The sequence below is a fragment of the Pristis pectinata genome, chromosome 1 (assembly GCF_009764475.1).
Source record: "Pristis pectinata isolate sPriPec2 chromosome 1, sPriPec2.1.pri, whole genome shotgun sequence".
In the NCBI taxonomy this organism is placed as follows: domain Eukaryota; kingdom Metazoa; phylum Chordata; class Chondrichthyes; order Rhinopristiformes; family Pristidae; genus Pristis; species Pristis pectinata.
In genome coordinates this window covers 44,365,919-44,388,719 of record NC_067405.1, presented here as the reverse complement: position 1 = coordinate 44,388,719, position 22,801 = coordinate 44,365,919, and the positions used below count along the sequence as shown (strand labels likewise).

Here is a 22,801-nt window from a genome sequence, read left to right as displayed (position 1 = left end):
AAATTTATCAAAGATTACTGGGGCAATTAATGCCCCTATGGCAAACCTTCAACATTTTATTAACAATAGATTTCATTTCCTGAATATACAGTAACTGGCTGTTGACAGCCACAGCTTGTTCATATTAATACTAAGCAACCAAGGAGCTGCTATGGAGATGCTGGAATCTGGAGCAACACACAAAATGCTGGAGGAACTCAGCAGGTCAGGCAGCATCTATGAAGGGAAATTTTCCTCCATAGATGCTGCCTGACCTGCTGAGTTCCTCCAGCAGTTTGTGCGTCGTTGAAGGAGCTGCTATAATTTGTTTATCCTGAGACTCCTTAGAATCCCTGATGTTAGAAATGAATTTATTGAGTAATCTATCATAATTTATTAAGTAATTTAGTAATTATTAGTAATTTATTAGTACTTTGTACTAATAATGGTAATGCAGGTTCAGCTTTAGTCTCAGTATGTTCAAGTGTTATCATTGAAATATTCATATATAAAACATAAAAGGTCATCTACCTTAAATTGTCCAAGTAACAAGACTTTAAAACATTAATAGACAATTTTTAACTCCTGCTCATGTAAAAGGAGTAGAAGCAGACCTAAAATTAAGGTGGACTACTCGCTGCCATTTTTCCAACAGCCTTGCATTGGTTACCATAGAGGCCTGCCGAAACTGGGCAATAACCTCATCAGTCTGTGCAAGTTGGCATTTAGTATCTCAGAAACATGCTACATTTGAATGGTCTACAGCACTGTGTATGCTTCATGGATACTGTACTCGGTAAAACAGTGGTGAAGAAGAAAATTCTCAAAATGGTGCATATGAAGCTCTTATAATCTGCTGTGTAGAACATCCCCATCCCACTTCACCTAATTCTACTTTTGTTTCAGCAAGGAAGTTCCCAGGACCATTAGTTAACATGTCAAACTGTAGCCTGTGGACTGTTCAGGGTGTACAATTTCTTGATGCCACATTGTTGAGCTTCTGCCCTCAAATAAAGGTCGCACCTCCCCCTCCCCCCAACAAACCACTGGAGGGAAATAGCAGCCACCCATTTCAACTGAATCAGATATTTGCTCAATACTATTGTCCTTATTGTGGCCTAATTCCTAAGGGGTGGAAATTGTGAGGCATCAATTGCAATGTGAAACTCACTAAATGAAGTTACAGTTTGGTATGTGATTTATAAAACCAACTCATCTTTTTGGACACACTCTCTCAACTACCAAGATTGAACATTTGGAATGAGATCTTTCATGTTTTTCCCTTTTGTAATATATTGATTATCTCCTTTGTACACAATGAATATATTACTTGTTAAATGGACATAGAATTTTTTTTTAAATTTTCCAAATCTATCATAGCCAAAGTTAATTGGAGCAAAAAAAAATGCAGATGCTGGAAATCCAAAACAAATCTCTCATACTGGAAACACTCAGTGGATCAATCAGAGAAAAACAGGGTCAACATTTCAGATCAAAGGCACATAATTAGGACTCAAAGTAAGGAAAAAAGTATTTCAAATTGCAGAAAGGGACCTCTGGAGAGAGAAGAGAGAGAATTTCTGCGATAGAGTGCAGGCAGGTGTTATCAAGATAACTCTTACTTCAAATTCAGGCCATTAGAGACAGATGAGAAAAGGAACAAAAGGAGAAATTGAAACTGAAGTATCCCACAAGGGGAAAATAGCTTGAATTCAATATTGAGCCCTGAGACCTGCAGTATACTTATGTAGAAGATGAGGTGCTTTTCCCTGAGCTTACTTTGGGAATCTTTACAATACTTCAGGATGGCAAAGACAGAAATCAGAGTTGAAGTTGGACAGGGAATTAAACGTGGCTTCCCCACTACCATAGTCAACAGGTTTCTCAACTATGTGTCCTCTATTTCCTGAACTTCTGCTTACAACACTATTAATTAATTCATTTTCTTTTTGCTTTGTACAGGGTCCCCCAGGACCTCAAGGTCTTCAGGGAGATCGTGGTTTACCTGGAGAGGGTTGGCCAGGATCGAAGGTATAAGTAATTTTATGCTCTAAATATACACATTGAATCTCTCTTTCTCTGCAAAAGATTCACCTAAAGTTACCTGAAGGTAATGTTAGAACATGTAGGAAAGGAATTCCCCACCAGCAGGATACACCAAACATGTTACATTTTGTCAAGGTTATGCTGCCAATGTTTCTTTAGATGTTGTTGAACAAAGTAATGCACATGCTAAAGCTAATATGTGTTTGCTACAGGCTATATGTAGTTTAGGTAGTAAGAATTCTTCAAAATATGCACAGGCCAGTACATTACTCACTCACCCTGCAAAACAGATTTCTAGGAACATTTTAAGGTAGGTGCTGCATAGGTACGTACAGGAGTGAATTCTGAATAACTAGATCATGAAAATTTATAAATATATTCTCAGTGATGAAGTATAGTTCGGATATTACTTTAACAAACCTATTCAAGTACAAAGTGTTAAAATAATTTATTATTTGTTACTTTATTATACCCTTGGCTCTCAATCTTTTTGAATGAAAAGCCCACTTGTTCATAATTGGTAAAATACAACGACTTTGCCCTCCATAAACTTCTGATGACATAAGATTATGAGAGGCAAAGATAGGGTAGAAAGTCAAGTTTTTTTTCCCGTGGCAGGGGTATCAAAAACAAGACAGCATAGGTTTAAGCTGAGAGGAACCAGTTTTAAAGAGGATCTGAGGGGTAAGTTTTTTTTTAGAGTGTGGTTGATATCTTGAACATGCTGCAAAGGAGGTGGTCAAATCAGATAAAATTACTATGTTTAAGAGGCATTTAGACACACTTAAATAAGCAACCATAGAAGGATATGGTTCTAATGCAAGCAAATAGGATTAGTGTAGGTGGACAAAAAGGTCACCATTGAGGTGGTGGGCGGAATACCCATTTTCTGTGCTGTACATCACTGTGACTGGAGGGCTCACAGACTGTTCCTATTAACGAGTTGTGGGTGTCCTGTGGAGTCTTGGAAACTGCTGGCAGCCCTCTGGTCGGGTTAGTTTGTGTGAGGGCTATACTTTACCTTTAGTATGAAGTTTTGTAACTAAATTATTTCAATATCATTACATCTGCTTCACCCCACCCCCCCCTGTCATTTTTGGTTCCCCACACCTTCCCACCAAATTGCATCCTCCACACCTCCCTCCTTCCCCATCCCACCAACCCCCCATCAGGGGTTGTGTACCGAAGGTAAGGAACCACTGTATTACACAAGTAGATTTGGAGGACATAAAGGAATTATCTATATACCGTAAAATAATTTATTATGTGTTTTAATCTATATCCACATAATTTATTTTGACTACTTTTTCCAGCCTGATATGAGAATTTCTTTTACACAATTTTTTTTCCGTTTTCATTAGTTAAGTTCAATAATTGGTTGCTAAGGCTAATTACGCTTCCTTGTTAGAAGGTTTGCTACACCATGCAACTAACAGAACTGTATCCCATGTTTTGGTTTGCAAACTTGGCTCACCTAATAATTTCCACACACTCTCTGTACAGGTTGATTGCTGCAGAGGTAACACAATAGAACTGATCTTTACTTTTCAGTAACTGTCTGAGAAAGTGCAATGACTACATGCCCCTACTTGTGGCAAAGAGTTTTGTGATTTTTGAGGCTTGGGTTTTCACTTGTGCAAGGCTGGCGAATGGTGGGCAGCACTCAGGCATCACGTGCTTGTTGACTTTGGTCCACAAGTGTGTTGGCCCATTGGGATGCTGCAGGTGAGTTTGGAAATCAGGGCAAAAGTGAGTTTTAGAGGAGCAAGTCCAGACCATAAGGAGCCCACAGTAAGTAATTTTATGGTCTGAAGTGATGGGAACTGGACCAGAGTACAAATGAAGATGCTTCCTGGCTCAAAGGAAGGTCAGGAAGGAACAGAACAGAAGCATTGTAATAAAACAGAAATGGATTGTTGATCCACAATCAGTTTTCAAATTTAATTCCCTTGCGATAGAAGGGAAAAAGTAGTCATATCACAGGGCCCCTTTTATTATTGCTGCTCCTTTGAATGATCAGTGCCACATGGAGATGTGATTTTTGAACATCCTTCAATTTTTACTTCAGCTTTGTGACACTGGCTACTATTATTGGGCACCAACTGGAAAGCCTCTTTGGGCGCACAGATTGGAAGCATGGATCTCTTTTGGCAGCAGAATTCACCTCCTGTATGATGATATTCCATTACCTTGGGAGAAAATGTCCACTGCTTACAGCACATTATCAAAAAGTTGTCCAGAGATACAGTATGTAAATAGCATTCCATTTTACACAATCTGATCAGTACTGAACTTAGAGTAGCTGCACCAGATTTCCTTTGAAAGAATTTGTGGCAGCATGTCAGCTTTCTGTCTTCAGTCTCAGTCTCAGTTCAAAACTGAGACAGTGTACAGTTTGCAATTGTGGAATCTTGCAAGCCTCAGGCACTGCACAGCTGCACAGCTTGTAAGTTTCTAAGGTCACCTCAAGATATAATTCCACATCAGATCCAATTTCTCTGAGTTTAACCTACTGTTGCTATCTGACTTTCTTATAATTTACTGCACTTTTAAGCATCAGTTGATGATCCCAGAGTTCTCTCAAATAACTTCGTAAAGGCTTATTTTCTTTTCATTTAAAGATTAGGAGCAACAATGGAATGTAGCATGATTGCTGTAACTTTTGTGTGACAGGGCGATCGTGGTTATGAAGGACCAAAGGGACCTCGTGGAGCTCCGGGTGTGGGTATTAAGGGCGAAAAGGTGAGGCATGGGTATGTCCCAATTTATAAAACAGTGTTAATTGTGACAGCAGCAGTAGATTATGTGATTTGATGCAAACTTTTTAAGAACAAAGAAGCTAAAGTTGTCCTTTACAGTATTTCTGATTTGATGTAGGGGAAGCTGAAGCAATTCCCGTTTTACTTTTTTACCAGTTGAAGCTTTAACAGCCCATATCCTATATTAAGAATTGGCTTGCACAATATGGGACTAAACATAAATGTACATTTGGAAGGAGCAGTGGATTCTACTCGTTTTGGTGAGAATCCACAGTCATTAAGAATTTCTGAAATACTGGTTAGGATAACTTTAGTAATGATTACAGGAATTCAGGAACATTAAAAATGAGAAATATACATAAAGGAGACTGAAACCACAATTTCTCTTTTTGATCACAGAGTGTTTACCCTGATTCCTTTGTTCTGGCTGAGTTACATATCATAGATGCCAGCTAAAGTCAAAGAGAGCTCAATCTTGATATTTTAAATTGCTGACTATGATCCTTAATTGACTGTCATTGTCAAGAGGACCATTCAAACCTTGAATCCTCTCCTCTCAGGAACTTGGGGAAAATCTAAATGGTGCATCCATTCAGTGCTAATGATCTAAAGGTGGAATATCCACAAGTTCAGGGCAGTGCAGGTGAAACCGCACAGAAATGTTGAATTAGATTCTGTCTTTTTGCCAACATTCAACATTGAACGCTGTAGGTGCTTTTAAAATATGAAATCTTAAACATGAAATTTTGGAGTTCCCTGCTGGAAGTAGTAGTTATTGTTATTCTGACTTTAGAAGGTGTGGGAGAAATAGTCTATGTGACCCCTGAGGAAGACAGTAAATTTGGGGCATTTGGGATGTGGAGGCTCAGCCCATTTTAATGGCTGGTTCTCATTTCCATCATTTCTTCCTGTTCACCAGTGAACAAAATGCACCATCTGGTCAGCAGGTGGAAGGAGGAAATTGGAGGTCACAGCTGGAGAAACGTGGGAACCATCATTTGCATTCAGAGATGGAATGCAGCGAGTAGTCTGAAATCGATCAGGAAGGAGGGAGAGCGTATTGGTTAAGGGAGACCCAAGACATCCTCTTGAGTCCCTGAGGAGCACTCCAGTTCAACTTGATTCACAAGGAAACCTAAAATTAAGTTTTACAACTCACCAGCCCATCTGTTCTACCAACCTAGCTGTTCTGATCTGGCTCGAGCATCAGAGAAACAATCATTAATATTTCAGGACCACTCCTGAAGATGTAATCAAGACCCAGCCTACCTATTTAAAGATGGAGCCAACTTCCTTCCTGCAGGTTTCCTGCTCATATGGTCAAAAGAGCAGGCTAGCACTGGGACATGGCAAGAGGTCAGGGGGTTAAAGCAGCTAAGCGACTGCCCTCAATTTAACTGCACTCCTCACACATTTAGCCCATTCACACATTAATCATAGCCCTAGCCGCTGAGATTTAGTTCTGGGAAAGCAACCCAACCATATATCAACAAGATCTGCAAGATCAACCGATAGAAGTACCAGAATAATTCATTCAAATGTTATCATATTAATCTTAGTAGCAAGAGTCTTCCAGGGTAAATATATTAGCCTCATGAACTGATTCCAGCCTCTATTTAAAAAAAATATTGGCTTATAACAATGCCATATATATTAAGCAACAAACAATCTGCTGGAGGAACCCAACGGGCTGAACAGCATCTGTAGGACGCAAGGAATTGCCGATGTTTTGGGGTGAAACCCTGCATCAGGTTGTTTGTTGCTCCAGATTTCAGCATCTGCAGTCTCTTGTGTCTCCCACCACATACTTTAACTTGTGTGTTGTTTACGTTGGTGCAAATCCAGTAGACTGAGCATCAATACATTGGCCAAATGGTGTATCACTTTCCACCTTTCAGTAGCTTAAGAGGATAGTCCATGGGGGCTTGGTTATGGGGGCAAGTTTCAACAACTTCAAGCAAAATTGATAGCCATAATTCTTGTCTCAACATGCGTTCCATTTCCATGAACTACTAATTTAGTCTTCCCCATGATTAAAAACTTCCTTTGAGTGGCATACAAATTTTATTCTGAGCAAAACTCTTATTTTTCCATGTAAGACTAAAGAACGACTTTTAGGAATGTGAACATTATCAAGGAATTCTGTTCAAGCCAGAGATTAAAACAACAACAAATACTTTGTGAATTTTCTCTCTACAGAACCAAACATTTATTCTTGAATAGAAATAATAATTGCCTAAACCAGCATTTGAAATATTGTTTAGTATGCAAAAGAAGTTAAGATATTTTTGTTATTATTGCATTTGTTAATGTACATTTTGCCTTTTAAAATGTACTACATCAGGGTGAAATAGGTTTTCCTGGATTGCCTGGCCCTATTGGTCCACCTGGAGTTGGACTGCAAGGTGAAAAGGTAAACATTTTGCATTTATTCTTAATACAGAGTGTAACATATGTGACTTTTTCAATTTTGAGTGCATACCTCTTTAAGAATGTTAGCATGTTTCTAACTGCTCTCTGCATTGATAAAATTATTTTGGTGTAAAACAAGCAGAATGAGTTTTGCCTGTTAGATAATAAGCACATTGTAGAGAATGCTCACTCTCTCACTCTCCTTCACATATGTTTGCACATTGTTTGTTTAAATTACCAGTTATCTTCTGGTGTCTTAGTGAGTGAATGAGGTAAATACTGAGACACAAACAGCCTAAATTTCCCACTTGACATATAGATTCATTTACATGTACAATCCAAACAATATTGTTATTCTGCATGAGAATTTTGGGTGTATATTCTCATCTGTGCAAACATGGTTTGGGCATCGGCTGGTGGGCAGAAAGATGTGGCCCTTGACAGTCGAATATGCAGGTCCTCTCTTCTCTCTATGTTCTGTTACAAGGTGGCTTATTCAGTCAGTAGTTTCCTGCAAAATAGATACAAGGTCCCATTATTCGGTTAAGCTTCATTCATGTGGATGCTGAACCCTTAATATTCCAAGCTAGTTACCTAACAAGGCAACTGTTCTTTTTTGAAATTTGACAATCTACAATGTACAAAGTTAATACTCAGCACACCATGTAGTTAACTAAACCTGCCAACACTCACCTTGCAGTTCTCCTCATTGTAAGTGCTGGAGGAAGCAGTAATCAATCAGCTTTGCATCTTTCACTGTCAGTAAGTGTTTTGTGTCTGTAGCTTGTTCCTCATCTATAACTAATTACCTGAAATCAGCAGCAGTGGAGTTTTGGCAATGAATGCTTGCTGTCAGGCAGAGGTGCAGCACATGGTCCCAGCAAAGAATGAAATATATTAGGGCTAATCTGCACACAACTTGGCATTTAGTCTGGAGATCTACTAATGTCTACCTCTGCTACTCCAAAAATGGTTAGAGTCATACAGTATAGAACCAGGCCCTTTGGCCCAACTCGTCCAGGTGGACCGAGGTACCTACTTGAGCTATTCCCATTTGGCCCACATCCCTCTAAACCTTTTCTATCCATGTATCTATCTAAATGTTTTTAACTGTTGTAATTGCACCCACCACTACCACTTCCTTTGGCAGCTCATTCCATATACACGCCACTCTCTGTGTGGAAAAACTTGCCCTTCAGGACCTTTTTAAATCTTTCCCCTCTCACCTTAAACCTATGCCCTCTAGTTTTAGACTCCTCTACCCTGGGAAAAAGACTGTGGCCATCCATCTTATCTATGTCCCTCAAGATTTTATAAATTTCTATAAGGTCGCCCCTCAGCCTCCTATGCTGTAAGGAAAACAATCCCAGCCTATCCAGTTTCTCCTTCTAACTCAAGCCCCCCTCAGTCCCAGCAACATCCTTGTGAACCTTTTCTGCACCCCTTTCAGCTTAATTTCCTCAGAACAATTTCCCGGCCTAACCACCTTCAGCTGCATCATCAATGACCTTCCTTCCATAATAATGTAAGAAGTGGAAGTATTTCTTGTTGATTGCACAATGATTAATTGTGTTTGCGACTCCTCAGAAAATGAAGCAGGCCTTGCCTGCATGCAGCAATATCTAGAAAACATGGAGGAATTGGGCAAAAAGTGGCAGTTAACATTGTTGTCACATAAGTACCAGACACTAATAGGAGAGAGGGTTTAACCATCTATCCTTAACATTCAATGGCATTCCCATCACCAAGTCTCACTATTAACATTCCAGGTGTCGCCAGACACTCAGCTGGATCACCACATAGAACTGTGGCAGCAAGAGCAGGTCAGAGGCTAGGTATCCTGCAGCAAGTGACTCGCCTCCTGACTGGTTATTTTTTAACCAGTGAAAATTTGTCTTAATTAATTTTGAAATTTTTTTTGTGACTTGCTCTCAAACCTATTTTAATGTATTATAGAATTACACTAGTCAAAGTGTATTAAATTAAGGCATCTTATTTGTATTATCTACTAGGGAGTACTAGGTCCAAGAGGACCACCTGGCCCAAGAGGACCTCCAGGTGAAGGCTTGCCAGGATCAAAGGTAAGAGAATCCTAAAGCTACAAAAACAATTTATTATTTTCACAAACTTTAGCACAAGTTCTGAATTCAAATAAATTACAGTTCAAATGCAATTCCTTCCACAAATCACATTTATTGAACCATGGTTCTACATGGTTTCCTTCTGCTGCTTCTAAATCTGAACATCAGAATTTCATCCATATCTTGACTCACTAATTATTTATCCTTGACTGGTTGTCTTCTGTGCAATAATATTAACATCCCAAAATCTCGTACACCAGTCTATCACCATCCATCATACAAATTATTTTATACTCCTTCATTTTCTTTCTCCTTAGATACTGAGTTATTTAAAAAGATATTAACAGTTATTTTTCAGCCAGCAGGTATTAGTATTTCACATGAGACACAAGAGATTCTGCACATGCTGGAATCTGGAGCAACACACACAAAATTCTGGAGGAACTCAACAGGTCAGGCAGCATCTATGGAGGGAAATGAATAATCGACGTTTCGAGAAGGGTCTCAACCTGAAATGTCAACTATTTATTTCCCTTCATAGATGCTGCCTGACCTGCTGAGTTCCTCCAGCATTTTGTGTTAGTATTGGTATTGTAATCTCTTATTCATAGCATTAAAAGCCATTGTATAGCTGGTCCTGACATTCTTAGAGATTAAGAAGCCTAATTCCTTACTAAACTGCCTGCTATTTGAGATAAAATATGGTTCTACCCAGAATTCTGACAGCTTTTTAATGGGGATCAAGAACTGATCTTAAACTGACAAGTTTGTGTGTGTGTGTGTGCACGTGCGTGCATGTGTACACGTGCCCCCTCGATTTCATCTGATATTAAATCAAATCATGTAGATGGAATTGATTTTATGATTTACATTCCAAAGAAGAGAATGTTTTCTGAATGAAAAGAAAAACATGCCAGAACCATTTGGTAGGTTAGGCAGCATCCGTAGAATAAGAACATAAGAAAAGAAACAGAGACCTTTTGTCAGAACTAGCAAAGAGAGAAAAGAAGATAGTTTTAAGTTGCAGAGAAAATAAGCAACAGATGGATAGGTCAATGGAAATATCACTGACTTGGTGAGGCCAGGGTTGCCATGGGGATAAATTGCAGAGGTCATTCGGTCAATAGGCTATGGAGGAAAAGTAGAGAGAGAGAAAAAAATTAACAAAAGCCATGAAATGAGAGCAGTTGGAGAGTGAGAATACAAGCACTGTGAAATTCATGGCTGTATGACACACCTGGCAGGTAAGATTTTGCCAGTGGAAAGAGAAAAACTGATCGAATATCACAGACGGTTGACAACAGCGGAAATGACCACCCCGATACAGACAGAAAAAGCAAGCTACCTGAAATTGTAGAATCAGATATTGAGTCCTGAAGGCTACAAAATGCCCAGAAGGAAGATGAGGCGTTGTTCCTTATGACAGCATAATAACAGTGCAGGAGGCCACCAGATAGATGGTTCAGTGTGGGATGGAGAATTAAAGTGGCGGGCAAACAGAAGTTCAAGGTTACTCCAATGAACTCAACGCAGGTGCTTTGCAAAGCAATCACCCAATCTGTGTTTGGTTTCTCCATTGTCAGGAAGACCACCTTGTGAACACTGAATGCAGGAGACTAGATTGGAGAAATGCAAGGGAGCTGCAGCTTCTCCTGAAAGGATTTATATTTCCCAGGATGGTGGGAATGAAAGATGTAAAAGGACAAATGTTGCATCTCTTGTGGCTGCATGGGAAAGTGCCATGAGAAGGAAAATTATTGATGCTGATGGAAGAGTGGACTGGGGAGTCTCAAAGGGAAACCTTTGCACTTTACTGCACTGCACTTTCTCTGTAGCTGTAACTCTTTACTCTGTACTGTTATTGTTTTTACCTGTACTACTTCAATGCACTCTGTACTAACTCAATGTAACTGCACTGTGTAATGAATTGACCTGTACGATCGGTTTGTAAGACAAGATTTTCACTGTACCTCGGTGCAAGTGACAATAATAAACCAATACCAATACTACCAATACCAAAAAACCCTTTGAAACGTTGAAAGGGGAGAGGATGATGTGTCTGATGGTAGAAATTGCAAAGGATGTGGAGGCTGGTGGGATGGAATTTGAGGACCAGGGACATTATATCCTTGCTCTGTCCAGGAGGAGAGGGATGAGAGCAGTGGTGTATGAAATAAAGCATTTGCTGGACCTTTTCAGAGGTAGTTAAGTGCCAGTCACATTATGCTCACCATTACACATACTGTCTTTTTATTCCCGATTACTTGAATTTAACTTTCCTTGGCTATCATGGTAGGATCTGAACTCGTGTCCGTAGATCATTAGAACAACCCTTTATATAGTAGCCCGTTAAAATAAGTTGCCATATCCTTGCATACCCATACATTGGACCTACTGATTGGGGCATTTCCATTAGTCCACCAAGGTACCACAATACCTCTTCAACCTGATTGTCCCAGTACAATCACTGAGTGACGTGTGATTTATGACCAACAGTTTTGGGACTATGAATGGTTCCCCAATTAAACCTTAGGCTTCCAACTCTAGCAATGACATGGCAGTCTAGTGGATTTCAGAGTTGGTGCCTCTGGTCTGCTGCCACATGCAATAGCACCCATCTTGATCGTTTAATTTATTTCACCTCCAGAATTTGGGACAGAATTATGAATGGAAGAAAATGTTCTGCCCCACTGTACTGAAATCAGAAACCCCTTTCTTGGCACCCTGCCAAAGCTGAAATTGGTAACTTCTCCCCATTGAGTTACTGTAGCCTTTCAAATCTGTAGCAGATTCGCAGTAACCATGATTACCACCCAATATGCCATCTACTCCCCATTAATGTGCTCTATCACCTGTGGTGTGAGACAAACACAACCACAAGACAAATGATCCAGGACAGTTTAAAAGTGTCTTGCCTGCTTGTAATTGAACTTGGTTTACTTACTTGTTGCATCATTTTCACAAGATCACAAGACAAGGGAGCGGAAATAGGCTATTCGGCCCATCGAGTCTGCTCCAAAGAAAAGAAAGGGAAAAAGAAATGAGAAATGGAGGGGATAAAGTCTGCTCCATGAGCTAAAGGAAAAAAAAATTCCTTTCTGGCCCCTATTTCTGGCCTTATCCCCATATCCCTTGATTCCTTGACTAATTAGATACCTATCTATTTCCTCCTTAAACTCCTCCAATGATCACTGCTGTACGTGGCAAAGAATTCCATAAATTCACTAGCCTCTGGCTAAAGAAATTTCTCCTCATCTCTGTTTTAAACCTGTACCCTCTAATTCTAAGATTGTGCCCTCTGGTCTTGGACTCACCCACCAAGGGAAACAGCTTGGCCACATCTACTCTGTCCAGTCCTTTCAACATTCTAAATGTTTCTATGAGGTCCCCTCTCATTCTTCTGTACTCCAGTGAGTACAGTCCAAGAGCCGACAAATGCTCATCATATGTAAGCCTTTCATTCCAGGAATCATCCTTGTAAATCTTTTCTGAATCCTCTCCAACATCAGTACATCCTTCCTAAGATATGGGGCCCAAAACTGCACACAGTATTCCAAATGAGGCCTCGCTAGTGCCCCGTAGAGCCTCGTCAACACCTCCGTACTTTTATACACTATACCTCTCGAAATGAATGCCAACATAGCATTCGCTTTCCTTACTGCCGATCCAACCTAGTGGTTAACCTTTAGGGTATCCTGCACGAGTACCCCCAAGTCCCTTTGTACTTCTGTACTTTGAATTTTCTTCCCTTCTAGATAATAATCTGCCTGTTTATTTCTGTTTCCAAAGTGTACAACTGCACATTTCTTAACATTGAATCTCATCTGCCATTTCCTTGCCCATTCTCCTGAACTATTGAGGTCTCTCTGCAACCTTCCTGTCTCCTCAATACTCCCTACTCCTCCACCTGTCTTGGTGTCATCTGCAAACTTAGCCACAAAACCATTTACTCCATCTTCCAAATCATTAATGTACAAAGTAAAAAGAAGCAGCACCAACACCGACCCCTGCGGAACACCACTAGTAACCGGTAGCCAACCAGAACAGGATCCTTTTATTCCCACCCTTTGCTTTCTGCCAACCAGCCAATGCTCCACCCATTCTATTATCCTACCTGTAATTCCATGACCTCTCATCTTATTAATCAGCCTCTTGTGCGGCACCTTGTCGAAGGCCTTTTGAAAGTCTAAATACGCAACATCTACAGCTTCTCCCTTATCCATCCTACCTGAGATTTCCTCAAAAAACTCCAATAGGTTGGTCAGGCAGGATCTTCCCTTCACGAAACCATGCTGGCTTGGACCTGTCTTGCCTTGCACCTCTAGGTATTCCATAACCTCATCCTTGAGGATCGATTCCAATAAATTTCCCACCACCGATGTCAGACTAGGTCTGTAATTTCCTTTATGCTGCCTCCCACCTTTCTTATACAGCGGAACTGCATTTGCGACCCTCCGGTCCTCCGGAACCATGCCAGAGTCTATCGATTCCTGGAAAATTATCACCAGTGCTTCCACAATCTCTAAAGCCACTTCCTTCAGAACCCGGGGATGCACCTCATCCGTTCGGGGAGACTTATCTGTCTTTAGTCCATTTAGCTTTCCTAGCACCTTCTCTCTAGTAATCTTAACTGAACTCAGTTCCATTCCTTGAGACCCCTGACTATCAGGTATATTGCTGATATCCTCCACAGTGAAGACCGATGCAAAATACTCATTTAGTTCCTCTGCCATCTCTTTATCATCCATTATAATCTCTCCCGCACAGTTATTGATTGGTCCTATATCAACCCCTGTCTCTCTTTTACTCTTCATATATTTAAAAAAACTCTTAGTATCCTTTCGAATGTTATCTGCCAACTTACTTTCATAATTCATCTTTCCTGATGATCTTCTTAGTTTCTTTCTGCAGGTTTTTAAAAGTTTCCCAGTCTTCTGTTTTCCCACTAATTCTTGCTTCCTTGTATGCCCTCCCTTTTGCTCTTATTTTAGCCTTAACCTCTCTCGTTATCCACATTTGTGTCTTTTATCCATTCAAAACCTTGTTTTTTTCTTGGAATATATCTATCCTGCATTTTTCTTATTTCTTGTAGAAATTCTATCCATTTCTGCTCTGTCGTCCCTCCAGCTAGCTTACTCTTCCAATCAATTTGGGCCAGCTCCTCTCTCATGCCACTGTAATTTCCTTTGTTCCACTGAAATATCGATACACCAGTTATCAGCTTCTCCTTCTCAAATTTGAAACTGAACTCAATCATATTGTGATTGTGAAGCATATATTTTCATAACATTTGAACATAATTCTCAAACCATTCTGCAGGGTGATCAAGGTTTGCCGGGAGAAGTTGGTGCCCCTGGAGAAAGAGGAATTGGAGAGCCAGGACCAAAAGTAAGTGATTAAAGAGCAAATCCTAAAAATAATAGTGGAATCATGGTGGCTGAGGGCTGATTTTATTAATAGAAGACATAACCATGAGAAATATGGTTGGAATGACTTGTCCATTAACTTGAAATCATCCAATGTATTTCAAAATTGTTCACAGCCAGTTCCTTTAAAAGCTGACCTTGCTTTTTAAAAAGAGTAGATATAATTAGAAATTTATGACCTAATCCTTTTTATCTTTGCTTATGCTAAAATTAACATGACAAATTCCAGTTAAAAGAGGAGTACACAGTTGAACCGTGGAAAAGTTGTCTTTGCCTTTGTGCAGGCTGCCATCTGTTGGGCATGTACAGGAACTGGATCTCAGAATTTCATGATGATTTAATGGCAACTAATATAAATTATACTTTAACATTTAATATAGAAGAATGCTTTATGAAAAATTCATTTTACAAGAGCCCGCACTAAATTGAGGGACCTATGATATTCCAACAAAAATACATTTTCAGTGTTGTATTTCCTTTCAAGACCACTGCTGAATTTGTGATCTGGTATGAGTTTATGTGGTAGATTGGCAATGGAAATTCATTCTGTTATCGATGTTTAAAATCGGGTAATATGTGACTGAATCTCATTCCTCCTTTGAAACATAGCAAACTTCAGAGTTATTTTATTTCTGTCTTGTTTCTTTTTATGATCTTTTTCTTTTCTACATTTTTTGTCCATGTTATTTCTAATTTTCTTGCTATTATTTATATTATTATTAATAAAACAATAGAATATGAATGTTTTAGGTGCCAAATGATTGTATTTGACCTCAAAGGAAGCCCTCCATAAAAATCAAAGTACTATTTCAAGAACCCTACCTAGGATGCCCCAGCTACCTTGATAACCACCCCTCTCAATCCTTTCAGTGGTGGTTCCCTTGCCCTGTATCCCCTCCCTCCATATCATATATCAAATTAGAAGACAGCAAAATAGATGGGTATTTGACTTTATCTAGTCAATCAGTGTCTACATTCCATACTCTTCTTGTCTGTGGTAGTGTCACTCACTCTCCAGCAGTGAACGATACTCTGGCAAGGATTGTTGTATATCCTTATTGTTATATTGTTGTATATCCAGACAAAGATTGTCGTATTTCTGGTGCTGCCAATGCATTAGTAAATTTTGCCAATTGGTTGGTATGACTTTAACCCCTGAAGGTGAACTATTTTTGCCTGCATGATACTGGTCCCAGTGTAACATTCGGACAGAATTATCGTCTCTGAAGCATTTGCCTGCAGTCTTCTATGAAGATGTTGATTGTTGTGTTTGTAGGGTGAACCTGGCTCCTCAGGATTGGCAGGTCTCCCTGGTCTTCCAGGAGAAGATGGCGCACCAGGACAAAAGGTAATCCTAAGGTTATAGTAACTTTGTTAAAATGGCTGTGCTGCACTCAAAAGTGGCTATCTGAATTTCACATCTTCCCCGCTCCTGCATTCTCTGGTAGGGCCATTTGCTGAAGTTTGCCAGGACCAGCAGCTTAACTGTATCTTACAGGCATTAGGCCTCTTGGTTGTACATGAAAGAAATCAACTTTTATTTTTGTCATGGGGAGTGGGCTTATATTTTAATGTTTATATCAGCATAATGACCTATGTAATTTCAGTTCACATCACCTACTGTGTTACATTCTTTAGCCCCTGTTACAGGAGGACAGTATCAACTAAATTCTAGTTGTCTGGTCTCAAGGAAGTTGTGTGATGTCTTTTTTTAAAAAAAGTTAATGTTGGCCATCCATTCTGAACATGTCTCCAATTCACAGATTCCTTTTCATGTATGGACAACATATAGTGAAAATTACACTGCTATCCAAACCATCAAATACATTGGTAATTTTTTTTTAACCAGCCCATTCTTGCTCAGTGCAGTTGTTATATGTTCCATTTGTCCTGAATCAGAACAAGTTTTTGTATCTTAACAACCGTTGGCTGTCAAACCTGGCATAATAAGGGGATCCAGATGCCAAGAACCTGCACAACTGGCTCTGCTTGAGAATGCAGGATGTGGGAAATATACCCAAGTTTAGATATTTGTTTCCCTCAATTGGGGCTTGTTATCCTTAAGTTCTAATTGACATTTTCCAATCAGGAAATACCTAACCACCAGTCGTCTGCGACCACAACGGACTACTTAAACAGACCTTTAAACATCCGAAAATTTGGTATTGAAAATATCAGGCTTCCTTCTGGCTCCACAAACCAATTCCAGGCTGCTGCCAACCCTCTCTCTCCTGTTCACTGTATATTGAACTCCAATCAGAGTCATAAAGTTATATAGCATGGAAAGAGGCCCTTCAGACCAAGTCATCTATGCTGACCAAGGTATCTTCCTGAGCCTGCATTTGGCCCATTTCCTGCTAAACCTTTCTTATCCATGTACCTGTCCAAATGTATTTTAAACTCTGTAATTGTACCCAGCTCTACCACTTCCTCTGGCAGCTCATTCCATATGCCCACCACTGTCTGTGTGAAAAGCTTGCCTCTCAGGTTCCCTTTAAATCTTCCCCCTCATGATTTTATAAAGGTCACCCCTCAGTCACCTCTGCTCCAGGAAAACAGTCCCAGCCTATCCAGTCTCTCCTTATAACTCAAGCCCTTCAGTCCCAGCAACATCCTTGTGAATCTTTTCTGCATTCTCTCTAGTTTAATCACATCCTTCCTATAGTATGGCGAACAGAACGGCACACCATATTCCAGGTATGGTGTCATCAACGTCTAATACGGTCCTGGGAATACGCTATTGCCTTTAACCATTCTAGCAACCCCAATGAAGCTGCTGGATAATTATCATTAGAGGTTCCTGTGGGTACTCTGGAACAGATCCCCCCTCCTTGCCCTGATCTCCTCTGCAAGGATCATCAAGAGGACAACAGAAAGCAGAGAATGACCATTACGTTACAGCATGGAGGCAGTTATCTAGATATCAAAAATGCAACTGCATATATATAGGTTTTGAGGGGTCCACTAGAAATTATGTAAAGGAAATGGCTGCCTCTTTTGGGATTCAAGTAGTTGGGGACCCCATGAAGCTTATTGAAATGAGGACCAACAGTTGAAGCCACCCAGCCTTTTGGATCTACTATTTTTCCTGTCCCCTGATTCCTACTCTGGGTTAAAGTTAAGGATATTGCTAATTCTGGAATATTATAAGCTATAATTTTGGATTATTCCTGTTGTTCAAGTACTGTCTGGTGGGAAAAGAATTGGGGAAATACAATGATTTGATTTCATCAATACTGTTGATATTCAATCAGCACACTTAGTGAAAATTAATGTCATTCAATGATACAGATAAAAATATTGATTTACTTGTTCTATTTAAAAATATTCCAATGCTCTAATAGCTCTAGTTTTATAGACAGACTGGTGTATCAGTCATGATAAGGTGACCCAAATTATTACTTCCAATTTTTTGGTAACATCCACATGGTGTTTGAGCAATCCATTACACTGTCTCTAAGTTAAATGCTCGTGGAATTATTACAGATGTTCACCAATCATGATTTTTCTTTATTTACCATCACAGGGAGAACCAGGATTGCCAGGACCTCGAGGGGCTGAAGGAGCACCTGGCATAGGAATTCAAGGAGAGAAGGTAAACTCTCTTCCTGTGAAACATGTGGTGGTATTTGTCCTTTTTTCTGGGATATGGGAAAATGTTTGCATTTTCTACACCTTGGTCCTGGTGGACATCTACCAAACAGATCCTCCACTTGTTTGCTTCCAGTCCATTGTGAAAGGAACATTGAACATTGTTCTACAGAATTACTACAGGATGACAAAGATGAACATTTACCCACAGTCCAGAAATGCAAAAGGAAAAAGTTATTGCTGTTTCCTTACCATCTCTGTCTTTTTATTTCCAACAGGGTGATATAGGTCAGACTGGGCTGCGAGGTTTGGTTGGTCCACCTGGAATAACAGGGCCCACAGGACCAAAGGCAAGTTACAGTCTATACTGGTTGTTGTACATATTGGAATTTTTGAATTTCGTCTAATTCTGCTACATGTACCTTTTTAACGTTTGCTCATACAATAATATAGACATTTTCATTTTGTGAAGTTTATGATGGATTTCTAATATTTATGTATTCTTTTTAACATAACAAATGTGCCCAGGCACTTTACAAGTTGGGGGCAAATGAGAAACCAAACTCTGACTAAAATCGGAAAGCTTGAATGGAAAAACAAAATCAGTGAAGTGGTGTGATAGAATCTTTTAAGGAGCAAGACCCAAAAGGCTTTGCATTCAATAGTGAGACAAAGGTTGATGCATAGAAGGCAGAGGAATGAAGTATAAGACTAAGACACTTTTAAACAGAACAAAGGTTTTGAAGATTAAAATGAGGATTTTATATCCAGTGTATTGGTGGATTAGGTAATTGAGCCAACATTTTGGACAGTCTAACATAACTATGCCCCATGGGACATGTTTGGCCTACAGAAGCTCTAGGTTTGGTCCATTAATGCACATCTATTATTACACTGTGCACAAGACTCGGTATGTAGTCTGTAGTAGGAAAGACCACTTCTCTGCAATCTCCTGCCATTGCACAGAGACAGTGAGTTGGGGAGAGAACCTTTCAGATTACAGTTGGAGAGGATTGTGAAGGGAGGGTGTTGGGGAGAGAATCACATGGGGGTGCACTAGCAGAAAGAATTATACATGGTAGGGCTGCTTGGGCAAATGATTTGGAGGTAAGAGTGGTGAGGTGTTGTTGTAGAACAAATGATGGGGCATTTAGGCTTGGACAGGAGAAGGGGCTGATGACATATCTGCAGCAAAGGAGGTGGGGATGATAATAACAATGAAAAATTAAAGGCCACACCTGCCTGGAGAAAGATGGATATCTTGGACTCTCAGCCAAGATTGGATTGAGCTACTTAATTAATGCCAAAGCAGACCTCAACCCTTTAGTTAACACCTTCTTCAGTATTCTCCCGGACATCATGTATGATAGAGATTTGCTGAAGTGACATCAGGAGTAGCCAGAAAAGTGGAAATGGATGTCGTCATAAATTCCAGAATTGTGAAGAGATGATAAGGTGGCATGTTAACAACATATTGTGACCATGTTTTTTATCCATTTTTGAAATAAGATGAACAAATCACAATAATGCTGAAAATCATCAAAGGAAAGCTAACATCATCAATTTGATCCAAAAAACAATTTGCTGGAAGAACTCAGTGAGTCGAGCAGTATCTGTGGGAGGAAAGGAATTGTTGACGTTTTGGGACAAAACCCTGCATCAGGACTTTTGACCCAAAACGTCGACAATTCCTTTCCTCCCACAGATGTTGCTCAACCTGCTGAGTTCCTCCAGCAGAATTTTTGTTGCTCCAGATTCCAGCATTTGTAGTCTCTTCTGTCTCTATCATTAATTTGATGTTGGCACTGCAAGATGTTGCCAGGAAAAATTACCAGATCAACACTTTCTACCATTAGCAGGGAAGAAGCAATCATGACTGCAACTGGTGAGAGTGTTCCACAGTGGAGGTTGACTACAAGTATCCCTGCAGCCAAAAGCAACAATCTGAACTGACTTCATGTCAAATCATATTTGAACTTAAGCCACTTTTATCAAAGGAAATGAATCAAATATTGAGGAGTTACTGTTAAGAATATTGTGTGTAATCCCCTTTTCATATAAAATCATTGATAATCTGTTTTGATTTGCATTGATAGGGTGAACCAGGTGCTGCAGGGCGCCTAGGAATGCCAGGTCTTCCGGGACGTGGCATTATGGGAGTAAAGGTACATACAGCATATTTTGGTAGACTACTACAATGTACTTGTGAAAATAAATTGCAGTCAATGAAACTGAATACATGGAGTTAAGTAAAAGTGCTCTTCCAACTATTTATTAATAGCAACCAAAAATTAGTCTCTCAAAAATGTTAATTGGCCATTTATAGAATAAGACAAAAGATATGCATTGATTTCTTTGAACTTTCTTTGATACCTTCTGCCTTTTTAAATGGATCTGTCAGAAAATTTCTGGATGAGTCTCTGCCAATTTTCTTCATCTTTTCACCCTGTAAGCAGAATTAAACTCTCATGTATGTGAATTAATAGTGTTTTATTCATCAATGTTTTGTATAGGGTGATCCAGGTCCCCCTGGTCCCGTTGGTCCTGTAGGTGAAACTGGAATAGGAATCCCTGGTCCTAAGGTAAGAGGTCTTTTTTAAGAGTATTATAAATAGGAAGAACCTCATAATTTTCTAGTTTTCAAAATAGGGCAGCAAAAGTGAGAATATGTGTTGAAATTCAATAAGATTTCAAGTAGTTTCTGATTACCAGTACATGCCTTACAGATGTTCAAGGGATGTTGCCTCTGCTCAGGCCTGATTTAACTGTCACTCCCTAAAACTTGTTGGGCTGTTTCAGAGGACAGTGAAGAGTCTAACCACCATTAAGGGTCTAGAGTCATAAATTTGCCAGAGTAGGAGGGATGGCAGATTCCCTTCTCTGAAGGACATTAAAGAACTCAATGGGGATGAGCATTACAAGGTTAATGGCAGGACTTTTAGCAGTGTGGAGGAACAGAGGGATCTTGGGTTCCACGTCCATAGATCCCTCAAGGCTGCCACGCAGGTCGATAGGGTTGTTAAGAAGGCATATGGACTGTTGGCCTTCATTAATTGGGGTATTGAGTTCAAGAGCTGCAAGGTGATGTTGCAGCTCTATAGAACTCTGGTCAGACCACACTTGGAGTACTGTGTTCAGTTCTGGTCGCCTCATTATAGAAAGGATGTGGAAGAGGGTGCAGAGGAGATTTACCAGAATGTTGCCTGGATTGAAGAGCGTGTTTTATGAGGATAGGTTGAGCAAGCTAGGGCTTTTCTCTTTGAGAGAAGGAGGATGAGAGGTGACTTGATAGAGGTGTTCAAGATGATAAGAGGCATAGATCAAGTGGACAGTCAGAGACTTTTTCCCAGGGCGACAATGGCTAACACGAGGAGGCATAATTTTAAGGTGATTGGAGGAAGGTATAAGGGGGATGTCAGGGGTAAGTTTTTTACACAGAGAGTGGTGGGTGTGTGGAATGCACTGCCGGTAGAGGTTGTGGGGGCAGATGCATTAGGGATATTTAAGAGACTCTTAGATAGACACATGAATGATAGAAAAATAGGGGGCTATGTGGGAGGGAAGGGTTAGATAGATCTTAGAGCAGGATAAAATGTCAGCACAACATTGTGGGCTGAAGGGCCTGTACTGTGCTGTAGTGTTCTATGTTCTATATTACATAGTAGCAATGGCTTTCAGCATTGCAGAGCCTGGAGGAAACCTGCTGAAACTCCCAGCTCCAAATGCAGTTTTTTTTTGCATTCTGTGTTTTGGTATCAATGTAGTTTCTTTGTTGAATGTAGATCATATTTTCCTGCAATTCAACCCTATTTTACAAAGTGAATCCCCAACAAACAAGTGGCTTCCTATTTATGTATGAAAAAGATCTGGCCCTTTCTACAGGCCTGGCAGTATGGCAGAAAAAGCACTTTTGTTCATAATTATTGTTGGATATAAATCAAATATGTTGGATACTTGAGTATTGTGGTAAAATAAACAGGCACAGCACCAGTGAATTTCTTATTCAATAGGCATACAATGTATGGAACAATGAAAATTTTATCTTTTGAAAAGAAGCTGGTCAGGAAAGAATATTATAGGTTGTAGGAAGAAATCATGTCCTGATATTTGGCACAGTTTCTGTGGAGGTAGTCACAATCTGATATAACTGTACTTTGTTAGACCTATTATCCTAGATAGTTGCCACCCTCATTTCTTACAGAAGTGAAGAGAATCCTTGGTCTTTAAAGCAAACAATTCTCTGGGATCTATTCATTCTACTTTTAGTTTTAGAGTTGTAAGGCATGAAACAGATCTTTTGGCCCACTAAATCCACATTGATCATCAAGCACCAATTTATACCAATCTCAATTTATTCTCCCCACTTTCCCATCTACTCCTGCCACACTTTCACCACCCCCCCAAATTCTACCATTCACCTGCACATTAAGAGCGATTTGAAGTTGCACATAAACTTGCCTATCTGTACATCTTTGGGATGAGAAGTGAAACTGCAGTGCCCAGAGGA

At 39.8% G+C, this 22,801-nt stretch overlaps 1 protein-coding gene across 1 annotated transcript in view; it reads left to right on the top strand.

Annotated features, from left to right (window-relative positions):
- The window catches only part of col28a2a (collagen, type XXVIII, alpha 2a), a 62,649-nt gene that overhangs the window by 24,038 nt on the left and 15,810 nt on the right, over nt 1-22,801 (top strand). The window contains exons 13-22 of the mRNA XM_052029459.1: nt 1,942-2,010; nt 4,699-4,767; nt 7,129-7,197; nt 9,209-9,277; nt 14,597-14,665; nt 15,980-16,051; nt 18,230-18,298; nt 18,573-18,644; nt 20,391-20,459; nt 20,808-20,876. Of these exons, the coding sequence (XP_051885419.1) occupies nt 1,942-2,010; nt 4,699-4,767; nt 7,129-7,197; nt 9,209-9,277; nt 14,597-14,665; nt 15,980-16,051; nt 18,230-18,298; nt 18,573-18,644; nt 20,391-20,459; nt 20,808-20,876 (696 nt within the window). The remainder of the gene's footprint in view (nt 1-1,941; nt 2,011-4,698; nt 4,768-7,128; nt 7,198-9,208; nt 9,278-14,596; nt 14,666-15,979; nt 16,052-18,229; nt 18,299-18,572; nt 18,645-20,390; nt 20,460-20,807; nt 20,877-22,801) is intronic.